The 18,284-nt window shown below is 44.8% G+C and overlaps 1 protein-coding gene across 26 annotated transcripts in view; it reads right to left on the reverse strand.

The window, feature by feature from the left end:
* Positions 1–18,284, reverse strand: part of LOC119704331 (LIM domain containing preferred translocation partner in lipoma) — a 330,317-nt gene that overhangs the window by 196,147 nt on the left and 115,886 nt on the right. For all 26 annotated transcript variants that reach the window (XM_038145382.1, XM_038145377.1, XM_038145361.1 and 23 more), the window contains one exon: positions 14,954–15,155. In XM_038145382.1, the coding sequence (XP_038001310.1) occupies positions 14,954–15,146 (193 nt within the window). In that variant the 5' untranslated portion in view covers positions 15,147–15,155. The remainder of the gene's footprint in view (positions 1–14,953; positions 15,156–18,284) is intronic.

Consider the following 18,284-nt stretch of genomic DNA (forward strand, 5'->3'; position numbering starts at 1 on the left):
ACACACAGCTCCCACTGAGACTCCAGCAGTCCCTGATCTCCACATGCCAGCCAACCGTGAAACAAAGCCCGTGCCCATGAAGATCAGCCCACAGCTGAAGTACAGGCTGTGAATAAGCCTCCTGGGACACAGCTTCCAAACCTTAACAGGAAAATATTTAATCAAAGACAGAAAACTCCATTCTCCTGTTTTCCAACAAATATTTAAAAAGTACATTGATATGGTGATACAAAACTGACATTTTCACAGTAAACACATTTGTGATTATTCCCAATGAAAACTGGAGCTACTAGCTAAAGCTAGAAGTGTTTTATTTCCTTGCAGGCTATGCCTTCTCTAGCTTTAGTGGGCCACCCCTGACAAGAAGTATCTGGCTTCAGGTCTTCCTCTACACAAATCCTCTCAGAGGAGCCATCACTGACCTAACCAAGCAGCAACTGGGCTGTGCAAGAGTCAGAGGGAAATGTGCCCTGCTGTACCACTGAATGAAGGACAACCAGACAAAACCAAGATTCCATTCCCAAACAGCCTGCTAAAGCATTGGGAGCAGCAAATAAATGCTTTGTTGTTTCTTGGCCACTTGCAAATGGTGATTATTCCATATGAAATAATTAACAAACAAGGACAGAAAACTCTCTTTAGAAACTTTCTTTTCAAAGCACTCTCATTTTAATCATTTACCATTTGCAATAGAGAAGAAAACAAGGAGGTAAGAAATCTGACACGATCAAACCTTCCCTAGTTCCCACAAATAGACATTCACTGCCTTCCAATAGTCTTGACTAATCATTTTAATAAGCAGTGAAAAGATTTCGCAATTAAATGCTTAGAGAAATAAGATGCATCTTCCTGCTCTTTCTCATGCCTCATGAGTTTTCCAGCTCCTCTCATAAAGAGCTTTCATTACTCTGGGCATGATGGAGCCAGAATTGCTGCATGAGAAAGCTCTGATTTCAGTTCTATCTCAGTCACTGTCCAAATGCCCAGAAGCTTCTTCACAGCTCTTGGACCACAGGGGGCAAAAAAGCCCAAAAAGAGCCAAAAAAGGTGAGTTTCACTCCTAAGATCAGAATCACATTAGCTAGACAGGTTTTTCAGGGAAAAAGCCCTCTGGCCTCAGTGTAAACTAAGCATATTTGGTCAAGTAGCAGTAGATCAAATAGACAAGGAGCCTCACAATGCCCTTCCTGCAGCCCCACATTCGTGGTGACAACTGCACTTTGCTCTGATGAAAAGTGACCTTTAGGCCCTGACATTTAGGTCCAGATTCTCCTACTTGTGTCACCTCCGCCTCCAGTTTCACAGGTCGAATTCACAGCACTTCAAATAGTTGGCAACATTCATCAAACATGAGCCCATGTCTTGCCCAACAGAGTCTTAAAATGGAATATTCCCACTCCACAGTCCCATGCCATGCTGGATGGTCAACTTACACGAGGTACTGGATGTGCCATATCTCTTTGGAAAATCAACATACCAAGCGAAAGCTCATCTCCCAAAATAGTCACCCTGCTACTTTATTTCTCTTTTATTTGTTTCCCTACTGCAGTTACAAAACACATTCTCACTGAGGCAAAAGGGATCATTAGCCAGAGCGCTTTTGGATGCAAAGAAGCCGTGCTAAATGTGCACCAGAAACAGGAATATTATATTGTCTTCCCACATGAGAAAGCATAAAAAGGTAAAAGGACCTTCCATTAGCTTGTCTCCATGATATCTCAGGAAAACACCATATACTCAGAATGGAATCATGGTGTTTGGGAGATTTCTTGTTTTAAAAGTCCAGCTCCATTTTTAGGAAATATCTCAGCTGTGGTCACGCATCACATCCCTTGTGTCGGATTAGCTGCTAAATTTAAAGTATTTTCTTCTATCCAATAAGTATGATTTACTGGCATGGAGAAATGTTTTAATTATCGTAAGTCTTCAGGTTCAGCCAAACCAATTGTTCCTGCAGCTAAGTCTGAAAGACTCTTGACCCTAATAAAGGATGTAAACAATTGAAGAAAACCTAGAGATCTGGCAGCCAGAGATCCACCAGCCCTTGCTGCCACAAGGTCATCTCTCCCTCTTGAGGGCCTGTGTACCATTTTCACACACACACAGGCTGAGCACCTGATGCACCAAGAGAAGTTGGTCGAGTATTCTCCTGTTACAAATACAACCGATTTTTCGGCTGTAGAAAAGGGTTACAGTGTCAGACTCTGCAGGATCACTGTGGGCAGGAACGGGTTAACAAGAACAGATCAATTGTGAATTCAATTCAAATCTAAGGCACTGAATGGACTAAGCAGAAGACGAGGAAGATACTGCAATGCTTCATGCATTATGTGGTACAACTGCATGGTATCCTGTCCATGGTGACACCAGAGGAGATACAGACCAGCTGTGATTTTACCCAACTCACACTTCCCTCATGCATTGCCTCTTGTCTTTATAAAGTAATTGTTACGTAAGACAGCTGTGTCAGACCTGAGCTCCCAGTGTAATTTTCCCCCTATGCCTGCAGAATTAATTCAGTAAGCCAGGTTCTATTTCTCCTTGGGCACCACACAAAGAATTACAAATGGCTCTATTCGAGCCCAGCTGGTACAAAAGTGATGTCAAAAGTGTAATGGGAAGGAAGAAAGGACCCAATTACAAAAGCAAGGTCTGTGAGATAATCTTGGTCCCAGGACAGTGAGACATGGCAATTAGAAGCATTTCATCTATCTGTCAGTTGGGGTCATTCGATGAGCTTGTTATCCAGAGAAAAGGTGGCACCTCAAAATACCAATTACAACTTTCCAGACTCAAACTGTGCTTCAGCCTCTTCCGCCCCTTCTGCCATCATCTCTAACATGACAGGAAGGTCAGAAGGAGCAACAGGAATTCAGTTTTCAAGAAGAAGCCCAACTGTACTGCAGATTAACAACCAATTAGCAGTTTTGAAGAAGTTGTGTGCTCTGGCTGGGGGGCTGCCAAGCTGTGCTGGGGAAGTGCTTGGTGTTGACTTCCCAAACTGAGTCACTTCTGTAAGCCCTGGGGTGGTATTTATAGAGTTGGGGGAAAATTTCCAGGGAACATCACTTACTGGTACTCACAAAAATAGCAAGGGAATTCTTAAATTACTAAACTTTTAAGGAAAAAAGTCGTCCTTCTTTATGACAAGACAGCAAAGCAGCAGTGTCTATGATTTTCTTGGAAGAAGTCACAATTAACAGTGTTCCTTATCTCACTTTTCTCTGACAGTAGTAGATGTTGCTCCTAAGATATTCTGTGCAGCTGCAAGGTTGGGGTTTTTCTCCTCTCTTCTACAGATTATTTCCAGAATAAGACATTGAAGTCAGCCTTGTTTCCAAAGCTCTTTAGCAAGACTTGAATGAACCCAGGTACCAACAGCAACTCAGCCACAGCAGTCCAGATCAGCCCAAACCTTTTACCCAACTGTCCAGGATCCCAATTTGGGAGAATGGCTGTACCCTTCAGTAAACCACATGAATCTGCAAGTAGATCTGTTACTGATAGTCAAATTATCACCTGCAGAAGTGAGCTGGTCCCCCTGCATAAGCTAGACATGCCCTGGTATCACAGAGCACACAAAAGCAGAGGAAGGGCATGAACTAGTAGCTGGATCAGTGCCTGCTCCCCTCCACACATGCAACAGTGCCCTTAGGTCTCCTCAAAGCCAGGGACTAAGCCAAGCTTTCAGAAAGATTTTGTCCCCACAATAGTTTTGAGGATGCAACCACAAAACTGGGCACTCACAACCATTTTAGAGTATTTCACTTTCTCTCCATTAAACACACACAAATTTATGGTCTTGCTTAGCAAGGGTGGGCAGACCATGACAGGCCAGGTCCCCTTCCCTAAGCAGCCAGCATACCCCATTGGGGAGTTTGCAGACCAGCTCTCCACAGAAGTACAACTTTTGGAATGAAAAAGAAATTTTTGAAAATGTAACATACAAGCACACATACTTGTCCCCATCCCACACACAAGCTGCAAATGCTTCAATTTATTACTGTGACTTCCGGACTGCTCCTACCACTGCCCTCCCTCTGAGACCTGGGGTCAATGTTGACCAAATGGTCCTTGAGAAGGCCTCAGAGATGTTTCCCTACATGTCTTACACAAACCAGTAGCTTAGATGAGGACAAAAAGCCAGGATAATGAGAAAAAGGCTGCTGGCAGGAACTCAAGCACTACCTGCTCTGCCTGGCCTCTCAGCCACCGGGAGGGCAGGTCGGGTGCAGCTCTCTGCCAAGCTGTCAATCGTCACAGCTCACAGTCTGTGACACTCATGAGACACGACACCCTGTGCAATGCAATGGAGACCCAACAAGTTTGTTTTGCACATGCCACTGCAGCGTTGGCAGATACAGCAACATGCTTTGGCTCACAGTGACATGGGAAGCATTCAAAGCACTCGCGCAGAGATAAGAGGCTCCCCTCGTCTCCTGCCCGAGACACACTGACCTCCCCTCCATCCCTCCTCCTTGGCATTGTCAAAAACACAAAAATCTGTCCCTCATGTTTTCAAAATGTGTCTGTTTCACGGAATTCACCCCTTTTTTTTTTTTTTTCCTTAGGCCAATTAAAAATAAAAGTTTACCAGAAAGACAACAAGAAAAAAAACAGCGTCTGATACCATTGGATCCAGCCTGTAAGGATCTCACACATAAAAGAATTATGTCCCTGAGCACTTTCCAACAGACTTTCAGAAAATTTCATCTTTCTACTTCCCTGGCTGGATAGTCTGTTTGAGTAATTTTCTCTTTCTCCTGGGGCTGGTTGCTAAGAGACGCGCTATTACTTCTCCCTCTCTTATGACCCGATTACTGTGATCAGCAAAGACAGCGTGCAGACAACAGCCTGACACGGCTCATACAAGAACATCGGGCTTGTTACAAAATGATGGACTGTATTAACACTCCGCAGCCCCTTCGCTCGCCATGGCCTTTGGAGAGTCTCCAGGCACAACTGGGGGCTTTTACTTCCCCAGCTTCTGAAGTACACGTTCAAACATTTTAAATCACAGAACTGGGAAGGGAGAAGAACTGACTTTTACCTCCTGTGCTTCACTGTCTGACAGCCAGAATGGTGTTACTGCATCCTCCCTGAGCAACTTTCCTTTTCTTACCCTTCCGAAGAAGTGGCCTAGGAACAATGATTACTCCTTTTCAGCTTCTTGAAAAAGAAACTTCGCAAATACACAGCACAGTTTGGGTCAGAACATTCCCTTGAAGGGTCTGACAGCATTTTGTAAAGCTGTCTGTGACACTTGAGGGGCTAAGAGGTGAGCTGGTCCTGCAAAGGATTGTTCTGGATAAGGAAAGCAGCTGGAAATAGATCTAGCTGTAGGTGTCCAGTGGTCCCAAAGAAGCTAGTGGGATGCCCAACAGGCTCCCAGCTCATGCAGAAGCAGCTGAAGCCTGGCAGTGTATCCTCTGCAAAAAAGAATAGGGGATGGAGCCAGTGGAGGAGATAGGAAATTTGGAGCACAAATTGAGATCTTGTACTGAGGGGTACATGGGGCAAAAAGTTGAAGACAGTTGATTTTGTTGAGAACCAAAGAACTGGTTTTCTAAGAATGGGGCCACCAACCTCAGAGACTATTAGTCTCCACTTAGTAGGAATTCAACCCTCATCACATTCACTTTTTATAACATAAATTTCAAACTTCTATACTTTCTTCTATTTAACCTACTTTCAAAAGACTGTGCTTACCCACACTGTTTTGGTACTATTTTCATACTCTTGAGGGCCTCCTCTCCTCCCACTGGCTCACTCAGGACAATTCCAGGGGCAGGATCCCTGGGCACACCCTCACACCACAGACAGTGCAGAGTATTAAGAAACAGCAGTTGATAAAACTTCTCAAGTGGGCTTTGTAACAGAGATGACCCAGAGCACAGGTTCCTTACTCATCCCCATGTCATTTCCCATAAATTCAATGCTTGGCACAACAAATGCCAGCTGTCATGACAGTGCAATTTCTACCCACCAGCCCTTAACAGCAGGCTTGGCTTTATGATTTGGGTCATATCTAGATGAAACCAAAACCTTTCCTTAGTCATTGTCATCACAGGAATTAAGACTTGGACGAGATATACGAGTCTTCTGCACTTCAGATCCTCAAATAGTTTGGGTAAATCCCCAATTAAGCCCCTGGAGCATTCCTGCACTTTCTTCCACAGCTTTGACTTTGCAGTGTGCGTGCTGGTTAAAGAAGAAGTCAGAAGGGGAATTTTCAGATAGTAGGAAACTTTCTGCTTATTGGGATCTAGAGCAGATCCCTCCTCATCTCCTACAAAATCCACCCCCGCCAGGCAAAGCAGTGCCACAGGATTCTCAGTCCTGCTCACAGACCCTCAATTCCTGTGCCAAGTCCATCTAAACATGCTTTGCTTAGCAACAAACATTTCAGGCCTTGTATATTTAGTCCAAATTGTAATTGTGTAGGATTCACTGCTAGAAATGCCTGCTCTTTGGCCACAAGTACAGCTTCTGTGGCTTCAAGAGTTGCTCATTCATTCTTCCAACCTTTTATTACACCAACCTGTAATATAATCCAATAGACATTTACTGGTTGCTCTGATTTAGCAGGACTCAGCCTGGCAAAAATAAAAAAGCATTAGGCAGAGAAAAGGAAAAGCATACATATAATCCTTTACTCTAATAGCTAGTTTCCAGTGAGTAGAACAGCAGCATTGTGTGAAGAGGAGAAAAAAAAATTACTAGACTGTTAACTATCGTATAACAATTGCTATTATTTAACAGACTAGCATCTGGAGGATGTTAATATTTCAGATTAAAATAAAAGGGACAAGTGCTGCCTGCTTGAATTCAAGCTATTTCTGCATTAGCATTGCTCTCTTGCTTTGACTGGGCACCACAGCCCTGTAAAACTACATACAGAACAAACATTATCAGTTTACCAGAAGGTTTGATATGGTTGATGACAGAAGTTTGCAATTCAAGTCATTAAACGATACTTCACTTCCATTTCAGCGTGTCAGAAATGTCTTCTCTTTCTCTTTTTCCCTTCCCTTTTTTGCCCGTTTTCTTTATTCTACCCACACTATTGTGGTTCACAGAACAGGCCACTGCTAAGATGAATCACTATTTGATGTTTGAAATAATGAAGTGGAAAAATTAAATATAGTATCTTGGAAGAACAGACAGACAGAAGAAAGAAAATGAGAAAAAAATAGTCAAGGTAGAAAAAAAAATTAAGAATCTACCTGCTGAGAAGTGCAATGTTTGCTTTATGATACCAAATAACTGAGAAAATATAAGCTCACTCACCAGAATGAAACCCAAGGCTAGATACTACTTCAAGTAGTTCCCAAATAAGAGGCAATGTGTTCCAGAGCCTGTGAAAATTTAATATTTGTAATTCTAACAAAACATGGTCAGAATACTTAATAAAACCTGGTGGCTTGACTTGACATTTTGTGAACTACAGATAAGTATACTAGTTCAATAACAGTTTTTATGCCCTTGTTTTATGCTGCATTCTTCCCAGGGCCTTTCCCTGAGGTGGTATTTCAAAAAAGAAAATGCTCATCCTGAGGGCAACATCAAGACACAGTTCTATGGATTTGTCTCTGGCAAAAAGGAAAAAAAAAAAAGAAAAAAAGGCAGATGCAGACACTGTTATCAAACAAAACAACTTTTGGGATGAATGCTAACAAGACAGAAGGCCCCACACAGCCAGTTTATTCCCACTGGTGAGACTCACAGGTCCTGACACTGGTCACTGTGCTGGGGACAACTGGGCAAAAATCCCTATGCCTGTAACTCACAAGTTATTGGGTGGAGCAATGCTGCCCAGGCACAAAGGCACCAGCTTGGTCTCATCCCTCTTCAACATGGAACAGCTTGCTTGGAGCAGTTTAAATCCAGTTTTATACAAATGAGAACCACCATTCATTTCCAACTGGTTTCACTCGGTTCTTAACCAACAGGAGAGAGGATGTGCTTCCAGAGAAATCAATGGACACTTCCAAAAGGGTGCTCCAAACTGGTTCACAGCTAGGGATCCCCACCTTCCCACTCATTCTGCAGTGTTCAGGGGCTTTGTTTGTGCTTTCAATGCTCTTGTGTGAAGGTAGCAAGCCCACCACAAAGAGGCCTGGAGTTCCAAGATCATTTTCACCAGCTGCATTTTGTAAGAGCCTGTGGATGATGCAGTTCTAACGCCAATGAATAAAGTATTGCTTCATCTGCTGCATCTCATTCAGCACAAGAAACACATAGAATAATGAGAGAAGGATTAAGAAAGACTTTAGAAGTTCATAATATGCACTTTAAAAAAGCTTTTTCTAAGAAACAAGCACTAAAATGAAGGCTGTGGTCAGGCCCAGTCAGGATGACTTGCAACAGTAAGGTCACCTCTTTATTCACACCACATTTTTCAACGCCATGAGCTCAGTGCTGTGAGAGATGGGACCACATCATCCATTGCAACTGATGGAACCAGAAAAGTGTTAAGAGCACTTCTCAGCCTATCTTTTTGTCCCACCACTGAGACACTGCCTGCCCCATGAAGCATCAATGATTTTTTTTTCAGCTAGTGGCAGATAAGAGGAACAAGAGAGTGACCAGCAGATCCCACTGCAAATACTCTGGTACTCCCAGGACTCAATTCAGAGTAACAACGTGTTCCCATGCCTCATCTGGGCATAGCAATGGTCCACAGGCATAACTCCTAACACATGCAAGAGAGCCAGCTCCCGCTAGCTGTCCAGTTCTGGACAATTGCATTATCTGATGTTAGTGTTGAACCATGCACACACAAAACCACCACAGGGGCATGGATGAGACAGCTCACTGTGCCTGCACCCCAGCCTTCCTCCAACAACCAGCATAGCACTGCAGAAGCTTCTGAGATACTTCAAGGAGCAGGTATAACACCCCTCTGCCTCTCAGCCCACACAGCCCTTCCACAAGTGAGAATTCCTCCTGCTATGGAACAGAACCAGCACAGGCAACCAGGGAAAAAAAAAAAGAAAAAAGAAAAAAACAGAAAGAATCTTTCAGGTCAGCCTGAATTTATTCTTTCAGAGCTCTCAATACAAATAATGAATAGACTCTGGACCTTGTTGGCTTCCATGAACTATCAAAGACTGCAGAGCAGGGAACAGCACAGCTATAGCACAGGGTGTCTAGTCCAATAAATCCATACCCAAGCATCAAAAATTAAGACAGAGCTACTGATAGCAGCTGCTGTAAACAAAACCCACTAGGTATATCTGCCTGGAAAAAAAAAAAAAAACAAAACAAAACACAACAGCAAAACAACAAACAGCCTGACAGTTCATGCCCCCAGTCCCCTACAGATATAGCAGAACATAACTCACCAGCACTCAAAAGCCTCCACACCCATGAAGAAGAGGAGGGCACAGAGAGTCAAGCTCTGGGAAACCTGGATCAGCTGGGTTCAAGAACACACACTGGTGTCCATGGCATAGCCTTGCCCTGGAGCTGGTCCTGCTCATTTGCCTTGTCTCATGAGTCATTTGCCCACTCCTCCAACCAAGGTAAATGAAAGGAGATGGTTTTTTAAAAAGGCAATTAAACACTCAAAGGCCTTCACATGAGACCTGCTGTTCACTGTATCTGAAAGGTGCCCAAGGAAAGGAAGGAGAAAGGAGGAGCTTGCTTTGAGTCTCATCCCTTCGTTTAGTTCCATATTAAGTGTTTCTGCAGATACTATATCCACCAAGGAATTTAGAAGTACCCAACAACATAAACTAACATGGTTAATTTTGTAAAGCATGCCCTGAAAGCCCCAGAGTGTGACAGAGAAGCACCTCCAAGCTTTGGGCAGCCCCACTGAGTGACTGCCCTGTGAGGGATGTTGCTCCACATCCTTTTCTAACCAGGGCTGGCACTGCAGCATCTCAGTCTGTCTCAGGCAGCTTGAGACAAACACATGGTCCTGTTCATACGAACAAGAGACATTGCAAGAACAGGACAGATTTGGTTTTTAGGGAGTGGAAAGAATCATCTTTGCAGGAGCAGGAGACCTCCTGGGAGCCATTCAATGATCTGACACCTCCTGGTAGGCAAGGATGGACTCATTTTCTTCCCTACCACCATGAAATAATCCTTCAAGTGACTGCACACAGTGGCAGAGCAGGTATATTCAATCCCCAGGGAGTTGCACTAGTGCTCACAAATGCTGGACTGGAAAGCCCAGCCCTGCAACCCAGCTGAGCCTCCCCAGCTCACCACTGTGCTCCACCTGTTTCAGCACAGTCGTGTTTCTGCTGGACTTGCAGAGCTTTACTTGGAGGCAAGGGAGGGAAAGAACTTTTGTGGTTACCAAAACAAGATTCAAACCAAAAGGATCCAAACCAAAAGGTAACTCATGCTGCAAAGTTTGTCACTCGCTGCTCCCAAGACATCTAGTGGCCCTGACTCAGGCTCTTCTGAGTACCTGTGACTGACAACAGATTTTACACATTTCTCAAGCCCCCAGTTCTGGCCTTACAACCCCCAGTGCAACCCCAGCAGCACCAGCCCCACAGTAGCAGGCACTAAGCCAGCAGATCAGCTATCCCCAATCTCACCCCACACCAGACACCTCCTCAGTCTGCCCTGCAGGGTGAGGCCCCATTTTCTGGAACTAAGGCAAAGATGGAATTTGCTTCATCTGCAAGCTATAAATCCTTTCTATCTTCCTGAGCCCAGCATAGATGGGAACAGCTGTGTGGCAGTGTTTCCCTAAGGCTCCAGCTCTGTTGAAGATGCTGAAATACCAATTTAAGTCTAAAAGCCGGAGAGCAAGAGAGAAGTAAGGGGCAGGGAAAGAAGGAAGGGCAACCACAGAAAGGTTTGGATTGGAAAAACCTTGAAAAATAATACAATCCAACACCCCTGCCATCAGCTGGGATATCTTTCACTAAATCAGGTTGCTCAAAGCCCTATCCAGCCTGACCTTGAACACTTTAAATGATGGGCTATCCACTGCTTTTAAATAAAACAAAATTAATACCAACTCCTCAGAAAAACAGATCTTAGTTTCTTTAAGAGATTTTTGGTGTAGGACAAAACCCATTGTGTACACTGCTGGACAGCATCTGCTGAGGAAAGGAGGGAGGGGGCAGGCAATACCAAAGACATGAGCATGGAGAAAGAAGCTAAATATATAAGAAGCAGACTGTGAGGACCCATGGCTGTTTGATGCCTCATCCATCTCAGGACTCATCTTCCCTCAGCGTGAAGAGAAGATGCTCTCAAACTTCAGACACGTCTGGCTCCATCCAAAGACTACCCCTGACCCCAGTTAAACTTTTAGAGCTACTGCTCAGATGTCTGGACATTTAATTTTGATTTCCAGCCTAATTCCTCAGCAGCTACACTTCCTGCCAATTCACAATTGCTCACCCTGTAGATAAACATCTTCTCCAACAGCTCTCCTCTCCTCTCTGTGGGGTAAATAAAGAGTTCTGTAAGATGATGAGCACCAGCACTTCCAGGAACTGTGGTGCTCATACCTCCCAGGATCAGGCAAGGTTAATCCCCTGCAAAGCGTCACAGCGGGGAGTGGCAGCACTAAATCCTCCAGAAACACAGCCCAGACCACAGCAGGCGCTGGAAGGACCTACACAAACAGGCTGCGCCTGCCTCTTGGGCTGCCTGCATGGCAGAGACCTGTGCAGAATGCTAAGCAGGGCTCGGGCCTTACTGATGATGATTACCATTATGATCATTACTTCTACCACTACTGCAGTCATACCCAGGGGCCCCCAGGCAGATCCCTGCCAGAGCAAGACATGCCCTCTGCTTTGATGAGTGGATAAATCTGGTGTGAAACAAGCTGCAGCATCTCAGCATGGCAAACAGCACAGAGGGGGGCTGGCAGCACCAGGAAAATTGCTACTTCAGTGGTCTGAACACATGCCTTGAGTGCCTCAAATCACAGTAAAATGTTCCTGGTTTATAAACTGCTGGCTGTTGCCATTTCACTTTGTTTCAGTCATGTAACCATTTATAACCTTCTGTTAAAGTTCCATTAAGCAGCTTTTAATCAGCACCTTCTGGCTGAGTTTTGTGCAGGTATCAAGAAATAAAAATAAAATTGAAGTCAAGGTGAGACTGAGGAAATGCTTTGGTAGGAGATGGGAGGGAGAGGGGGGTACACACGGCACCTGCTCCACAGTCTTTCACTACAGTGTCTTTCCCCTCTGCTTCCAATATGATCAAGAAATAAAACCATAAATGTGATCAGCTTGACAGACCCTCTACGTACAAGCAACACACCTACAAAACAACAATAAGAACCACAAGGCCAGAGGATGCACATTCCTAAACACTAACAGCAATGAGCTGAAGAAATTACCAGGAACAGAATTTGCCAGTCTCCCAGAGAGATTCCAGATATTACAAAGGCTGCAGGGAGCCAATTCCAGTGACACTGCTGGGGCAGCCAAGGCTGTGGTGAGCACAGCCACTTTTTGACCAATAACAGCAGCAGGATAGCCCTTCCCCAAGAGCAGGGCTGTTGCTCCCACTCGTCTCCAGCAGAAGGATACATGGGAAGCCCACGTGCCTCCAGATAAGCAGCTCTGGCCGGGTAGGAGGGATGAAAACACACTGGGGTTTGAGGGGATGCTGCAGCTCCCCTACCTACAGACTCACAGCTAAGCAGGTGGGAAAGACCTGTGTCCAACAGAGGACAAACTGAGGCAAAATGGCAGTGCCCTGTAAGCAGGGAACCAGTGGGGCCTGAAGCCTTCTCCCAGGCTGAACTATTGCTGCAGAAATCAGGGAGGTCATTGAAAAAACAATTAGGGAGCCTGGAAGAGAGAAGGGAGCCATAGCAAGTGAATGAAGAACATTGGGCTAACTATTTCTCACTGCCCCCCCCAACCCTCACCTGCCAGATCCCAGAAGCCTCATGTTCTCAGGGTTATATATGGATGGTAATGGCTTTGCACGGGCTGCTGACAGCAACCAGCAGCGTGTCACCTTCTGGAAGTGGATTAGCTAAAGCTGCAGGCATGTTGTCACATCACTAAGCCCTACCTCTGACCAGGTCTTGGCCAACCCTTAGCTCTTCCAGGCCTGTCAGATAATGATGGGATCTCTAAAAGCCCAGTGTCAGACAAGGCAAAGGAATGGCACTGACAAAGCCCCCTGGGAGCTCCTGAATGTCCCCTGGTTTCCAGCAGACCCAGCGATGCCTGACTGCTCGCAGGACAGGAACTCTGGGTGACATGGGAAATGTTTGCCTTCCACAAATGGCAAGAAACACAGGATTCTTTTAGAAGGTGATAATGTTCCTGAGTCACATACAATTAGACCTACAATCACTAAAACACTGACAATTAAGACATGCTGACCTTTTTCACGCAAAAACTCCTGACTGATCAAGAACAGATTTCCTAGGAAAAAAAGGGGCCTTATTCCATTATTATTTTCAATTGCAAGAGAATTAGAAAAATAAGAATTTCCATGTGACTTGAAGGTGACATTTTCTTTGCATTTCAGAAATGGATTATTTTTTTACTTTTTAAATTCCAAATGTCTTTCTCTTCCTATTTCTCACTAAATTTTGTTATGGAAGGCAGCAGAACAGGTGCATATGACTTTGCTTTTCCCCCTCCAACACATTTTCTTTTTTTGTTCTGAATTCTCCAAAGTTAGAGCAGCAGACAAAAAATACCCAAAACACTCATCAGGCTTTTCCAACTTTCCTATAAAATGTCCTTAACTTTAGAAAATCAGTCAAGTGTAAGATTTAATATGCTGCTTTGTTTTTCTTTCTCTTTTCCATTACTCTGTAGTGTTCCTGAAAACGTGTATGCTTTCAAAAGATAAAGCAGAAAGAGGAAAAAATATACAGGTGATATTTATCTTATTGTACTCAACATAAAAGAGGAAAAAGCGGTGAAGGAACAATGTAGAGCATCCCAAACCAAATACAAAAGCTGGTTTGGCCATTTTCTTGAATACAGCTGAGCTTTTCTTTGGAGAAAGGGTGGAGAGGAGGAGGGGAAGAACTTCCCCCCATTTCTATCTACAGTAAATCACCAGGAATAGAAATGTCATGCTCTGCCAAAACAGCTACCACTTTCTCCTAAAATTCTTGGCCTTCACTTGTTTCTGCTGCAGTTCCATCACAAACTCTCCACTGTCAGCCAGGGGCATCCCAGGTGCTCCAACTTGCAGGTTTCCAGCTGCAAGTTCCAGAGGTGCTCCCAGCCATGCACTCCTGCTCCTGGAAACTCACTCCCCTCCATGTGTCCAAAAGCCAGGAACCCAAATCCCATCCTTGCTGCTCAACTACATCCAGAGAGGAGGACTTTCACAGCAAGAAGTAGAGGAAGGCTGACACACAGTGACTGGCAGGCATCTGTTTTGCTGACATAACAGCTCCAGAGAGTATTGCAATGGTCATCTAAATAAATTCCCAATTATTTCATATTCAAGAGTGTTCCATAGCAGAGGGAAAGAACTAAACTGAACTAAAACTAAAACAATCCATCCAGCAGACTGGAGAGAAAACACTTCCAGACTCACTGGCCAAATTTATTCACTACCACCCCCAATTATATTCCACAGATCAACCCCTTGTTTGTAAAGCATTCCCCTGTGCTGGGGTGAAAATACCAATACTGAAAAGGGTTGTTTGAGCTTGCCAATCATCACTTGCCAGCAGGGACCAAACAAGCAAAACCCCTTGAAAAGTACCTGTCCTGGACATGGGACATCTGCTTTCAACTAGAACTGAGAAAGATCTGTCCTCATGTCCTCTCCCAGCCCTGCACTTCTCAGGAGGGTAGCTAACCAGAGCAAGGAGAAGAGATACCTTCACATCCTTCTTGATTTGAATGACCTGAAAAAGGGAGGCTCTCACAAACTCACCAATGAAGAGCAAATCAAGAACAGCCTGTGTGAGCAGTCAGTTCCTCTGAACGAGGCAGGTGTGGTTCCTTCCTAGAAAATAAATACTCACCATCCCCTCCTGGTTGCTTGTACGGGTTGTACTTTGGTTTGGGGGCGACCACAGGCGCAAACTTCTTTGGGGTCTGCTGGGTGGACACGGAGATGCTGGGAGTCCCAAAGGTGTGTGTGGTCTCCATCCTTGCAGTAACGTGGCCAACAGGCTCGTTGGTACTCTTGGGTGGCAGCCAGGATGGGTGGGACATGCTTCAGGTCTGACGAGACACAAAGAGAGTCACACACACATTAAGAATTTAGGCTGGGGGAATAACAGCTGCAATCCTACTGCTTTTCTGGTTTGTGAAATCAATCCTACAAAACTCTTCAAAACATGTTTAACTGGTGCATGTTTAACTTTAAATATGTTGTTTCTAATGTATAGGACTTTCGATGCATATTTGTCTTTCTCTCCCCAGCAGGTCAGAATTACTGATCAGGTTATTGTTGGTACCTGCAAAAACCATTGCTCTTTTCCTCTTCAAACCAGAGTAGAGACAGGCTGATACCCTGAAGCAGCCCATCAATCCCACCCTGCCTTCAGCACAGTAGTGATGTATTTGCCTTTCCCTGCTAGGTCTTTTTGAGTACATTAATGTACAATAGTGCAGGTGCTCTGGGGACAAGTCTAGTCACAGATAGGCATACACACTTCAAAATACACTTTTAGCACTTTTTCACATGTCATTTAGGACCCCATGCCCCAGTGATTTTCATTCAGACTTTTAAGAAAACAGATTTCAAAAGTAGCTAATCATTCTTGATGCCTCCATTTCTGAATGCCCAGCTTAAAACATTTTAAAAGCATGTCAATTTTGAATAAATGCCAGAATCTCACAACCCCTGACAACCAGGCTCCTTTTAGACTTGTGTAACAAAAAACAGAGGCAGCCCAAATCATTACTTATTTATGAAAATCTTGGCTTTGGCCTCTTAAAAGCCTACATCACTTTTGAGAACTGGGTTCAGATGCTGCTGAAAACGTTGCCCATAAAAATCCTGTTAATTCCAGTGAACAAGTGCTTTTCACCACACACAAACCACACTCGCTGGGTAGCCATGATAGTCCTACTGTACCATCAGAGGGTCCTATGGAGCTGGATTTGAGATTTGATGGAGAAATGAAGATCTCACACAGACAAAAGTCAACACTAATTTTGCAGCTCTTGGGCACCCTGTTGCTTCTGCCCATGCACTGCTTTGGTGTCAGAACCCCTTAAGGCTACCAGAACCAGCAGGCACCTGTGACCCAATCAGCAAAGATTTGATTTCCTCATGGAAAAGGATCAGTGCCAGAGATAGGATCGAGGTCTCCACATGGTAGTGCAAGGTGAGCACATCCAGCTAAGAGCAATGACTTAAAACTGATAGATACATAAGTGTGCCTATTCCAACCAATAAATTTACTTCAAAAAACAATTTCCTGCTTGAGGAGTAATTTCTACTTTAAGCCCCAATGTCTGACCCAACACCAGGAGGTGACAAGTTTTGGTCATCTTCCACCTGCATCACTCCTTGTGTGAGAGAGGAACTGGCAAGTGCCAAACATCAGTCCCAACATTTCTGTGTCTTCCTGGCCATGCAGTCTGACTGCTCAATGTGCTCAGTGGTTTCACAATTCCTACCACTAGTAAGTGAACCTGCTGCACTAGGCATGCAATACCAGTGAAAGGAAGACACTGGAGCTGCCTAGAAATGAGGCAGACCGGAGCATGGCAGGAGCAGCCCGGAGATGTATCCAAGGCTGAGCTGCAAGGACATGGCTTTTCCCCTTCACAGGCCTGCTCTGATCCAACCCGCAGTAAGATGGCAGAGCATCATTCTGAAAGCAAGAAGTGAAAGGCAGGTCCTCCCCACACGGCAGGAGAGGAAACCAGTCCCAACGGGTGGGGGTGAGGGCACACAAACCACGGTCCCACCGCCTGGCACTTCCCATCACCAACAGCAGCCCCTATGGACCTGGAAAATGACTGCCACTCCAGCAGTAAGAATCACCTACACTGCTGCCTCCTCCTCCTACATCCTTTGAAACTGTAAAAGCAGCAATAAAACTCAGACAACTATCTAGGTCTTAAGAGCAGAAAGCAATGAGGGCAGTCAGCCTTAAGAGCTAAACAGGACGAGCCTGCACTCTGCAGAGTTATTACATCCAAAGATGACTGCACCTTACCCATTGCTAAAAGCATCCTGGAGTTTAATTCTGACAGGTTTTCAGCCTCTGGCTTGACATCTAACATGAAAGAGCCTCCTGCTACAATGAAGCACCTTCAGACCCTGGACATTACCTCCATGCTGATTCAAAGCTAAAGAAGATAATCTGGTCAGTAATGGGATTTTTACCATTCTTGTTCCGGAATGTTCCTTAACCACCCCCAGGCAGCATGCCTTGGTCCCACTGAACTATCACGGTCTGCTAGGCTGATGACAGGGATGGGTTGTGTGATGCACAAACCAAGAATATCTGCTTCAGTAGCCAGGTTGCACAGCACTGGCTACATTGGAGACAATGAGAGAATTTCAACAAACAAGCTTAGAAAGCAGACTGCTCCTATGGACAGCTTGGGAGCAGGGAGATCACAGTGCTGTAACTCAGCTGCTGACTGTAAGCTGGCACACAGCTCCCTCCCAGCTAACCTCTAATGCCTTTGTTTTGGCCATAGTGGTATTTTCTAATTGTTTCCCTGTTAGCTTTTTCTCTTCCTCTTTCTCCTCATCTCAATTTCTGTTATGCATTTACTGCCACTCATTTTTGCTATCTGTGCCCTGACAGTGTTTTCAGCAAGTTCCCTTTTCCTCATCTGTTCCAGCCCCAGCTCCCCAGCCTCAATTGAATTTAGCCTAACTACTCTTCAAGATCACAGAAAAAGAAAATGAATTAATTTATTTTTAAAAGCTGAAGCCCAGCTTCTGGGCTTGCTATTATTTTCCCTCCATTTTGGCTGGTAAAAAGCCAAAAGCAAGGAAAAATGTAAGGGACAGTGGCTTGCAGACAAGCACAGCTCACCTTTCAGCAGACTTCTCCATGGTGGAGCACCCTGGCTAACTCAGACAAAGCCACCAGCGCTCTCTCTCTCTCAGCCACCCTGCAATATTGCCTGGTTTTCCATCAGAAGCTTCTTTGGAGCAGAACAATTATGATTTGCACAAGTAACCAAAACAGCACAGGAAAACTTGGGCCTAACTATTTCCCTTACTCTAAACTTACTCTTACCCATGTCACTGCCTGAGTGCCATTGTGGTGCCTGCACTTGGAGAGGAACACCCAATAGGTAACAGAAGTGCTTTTCTGGCTAGCCAGCCACACAGCCAGCAAAGACACATTTCACTTTTGAGCTACCTTCTTCCAT

The sequence above is a fragment of the Motacilla alba genome, chromosome 9, assembly GCF_015832195.1.
Source record: "Motacilla alba alba isolate MOTALB_02 chromosome 9, Motacilla_alba_V1.0_pri, whole genome shotgun sequence".
NCBI classification, from domain to species: domain Eukaryota; kingdom Metazoa; phylum Chordata; class Aves; order Passeriformes; family Motacillidae; genus Motacilla; species Motacilla alba.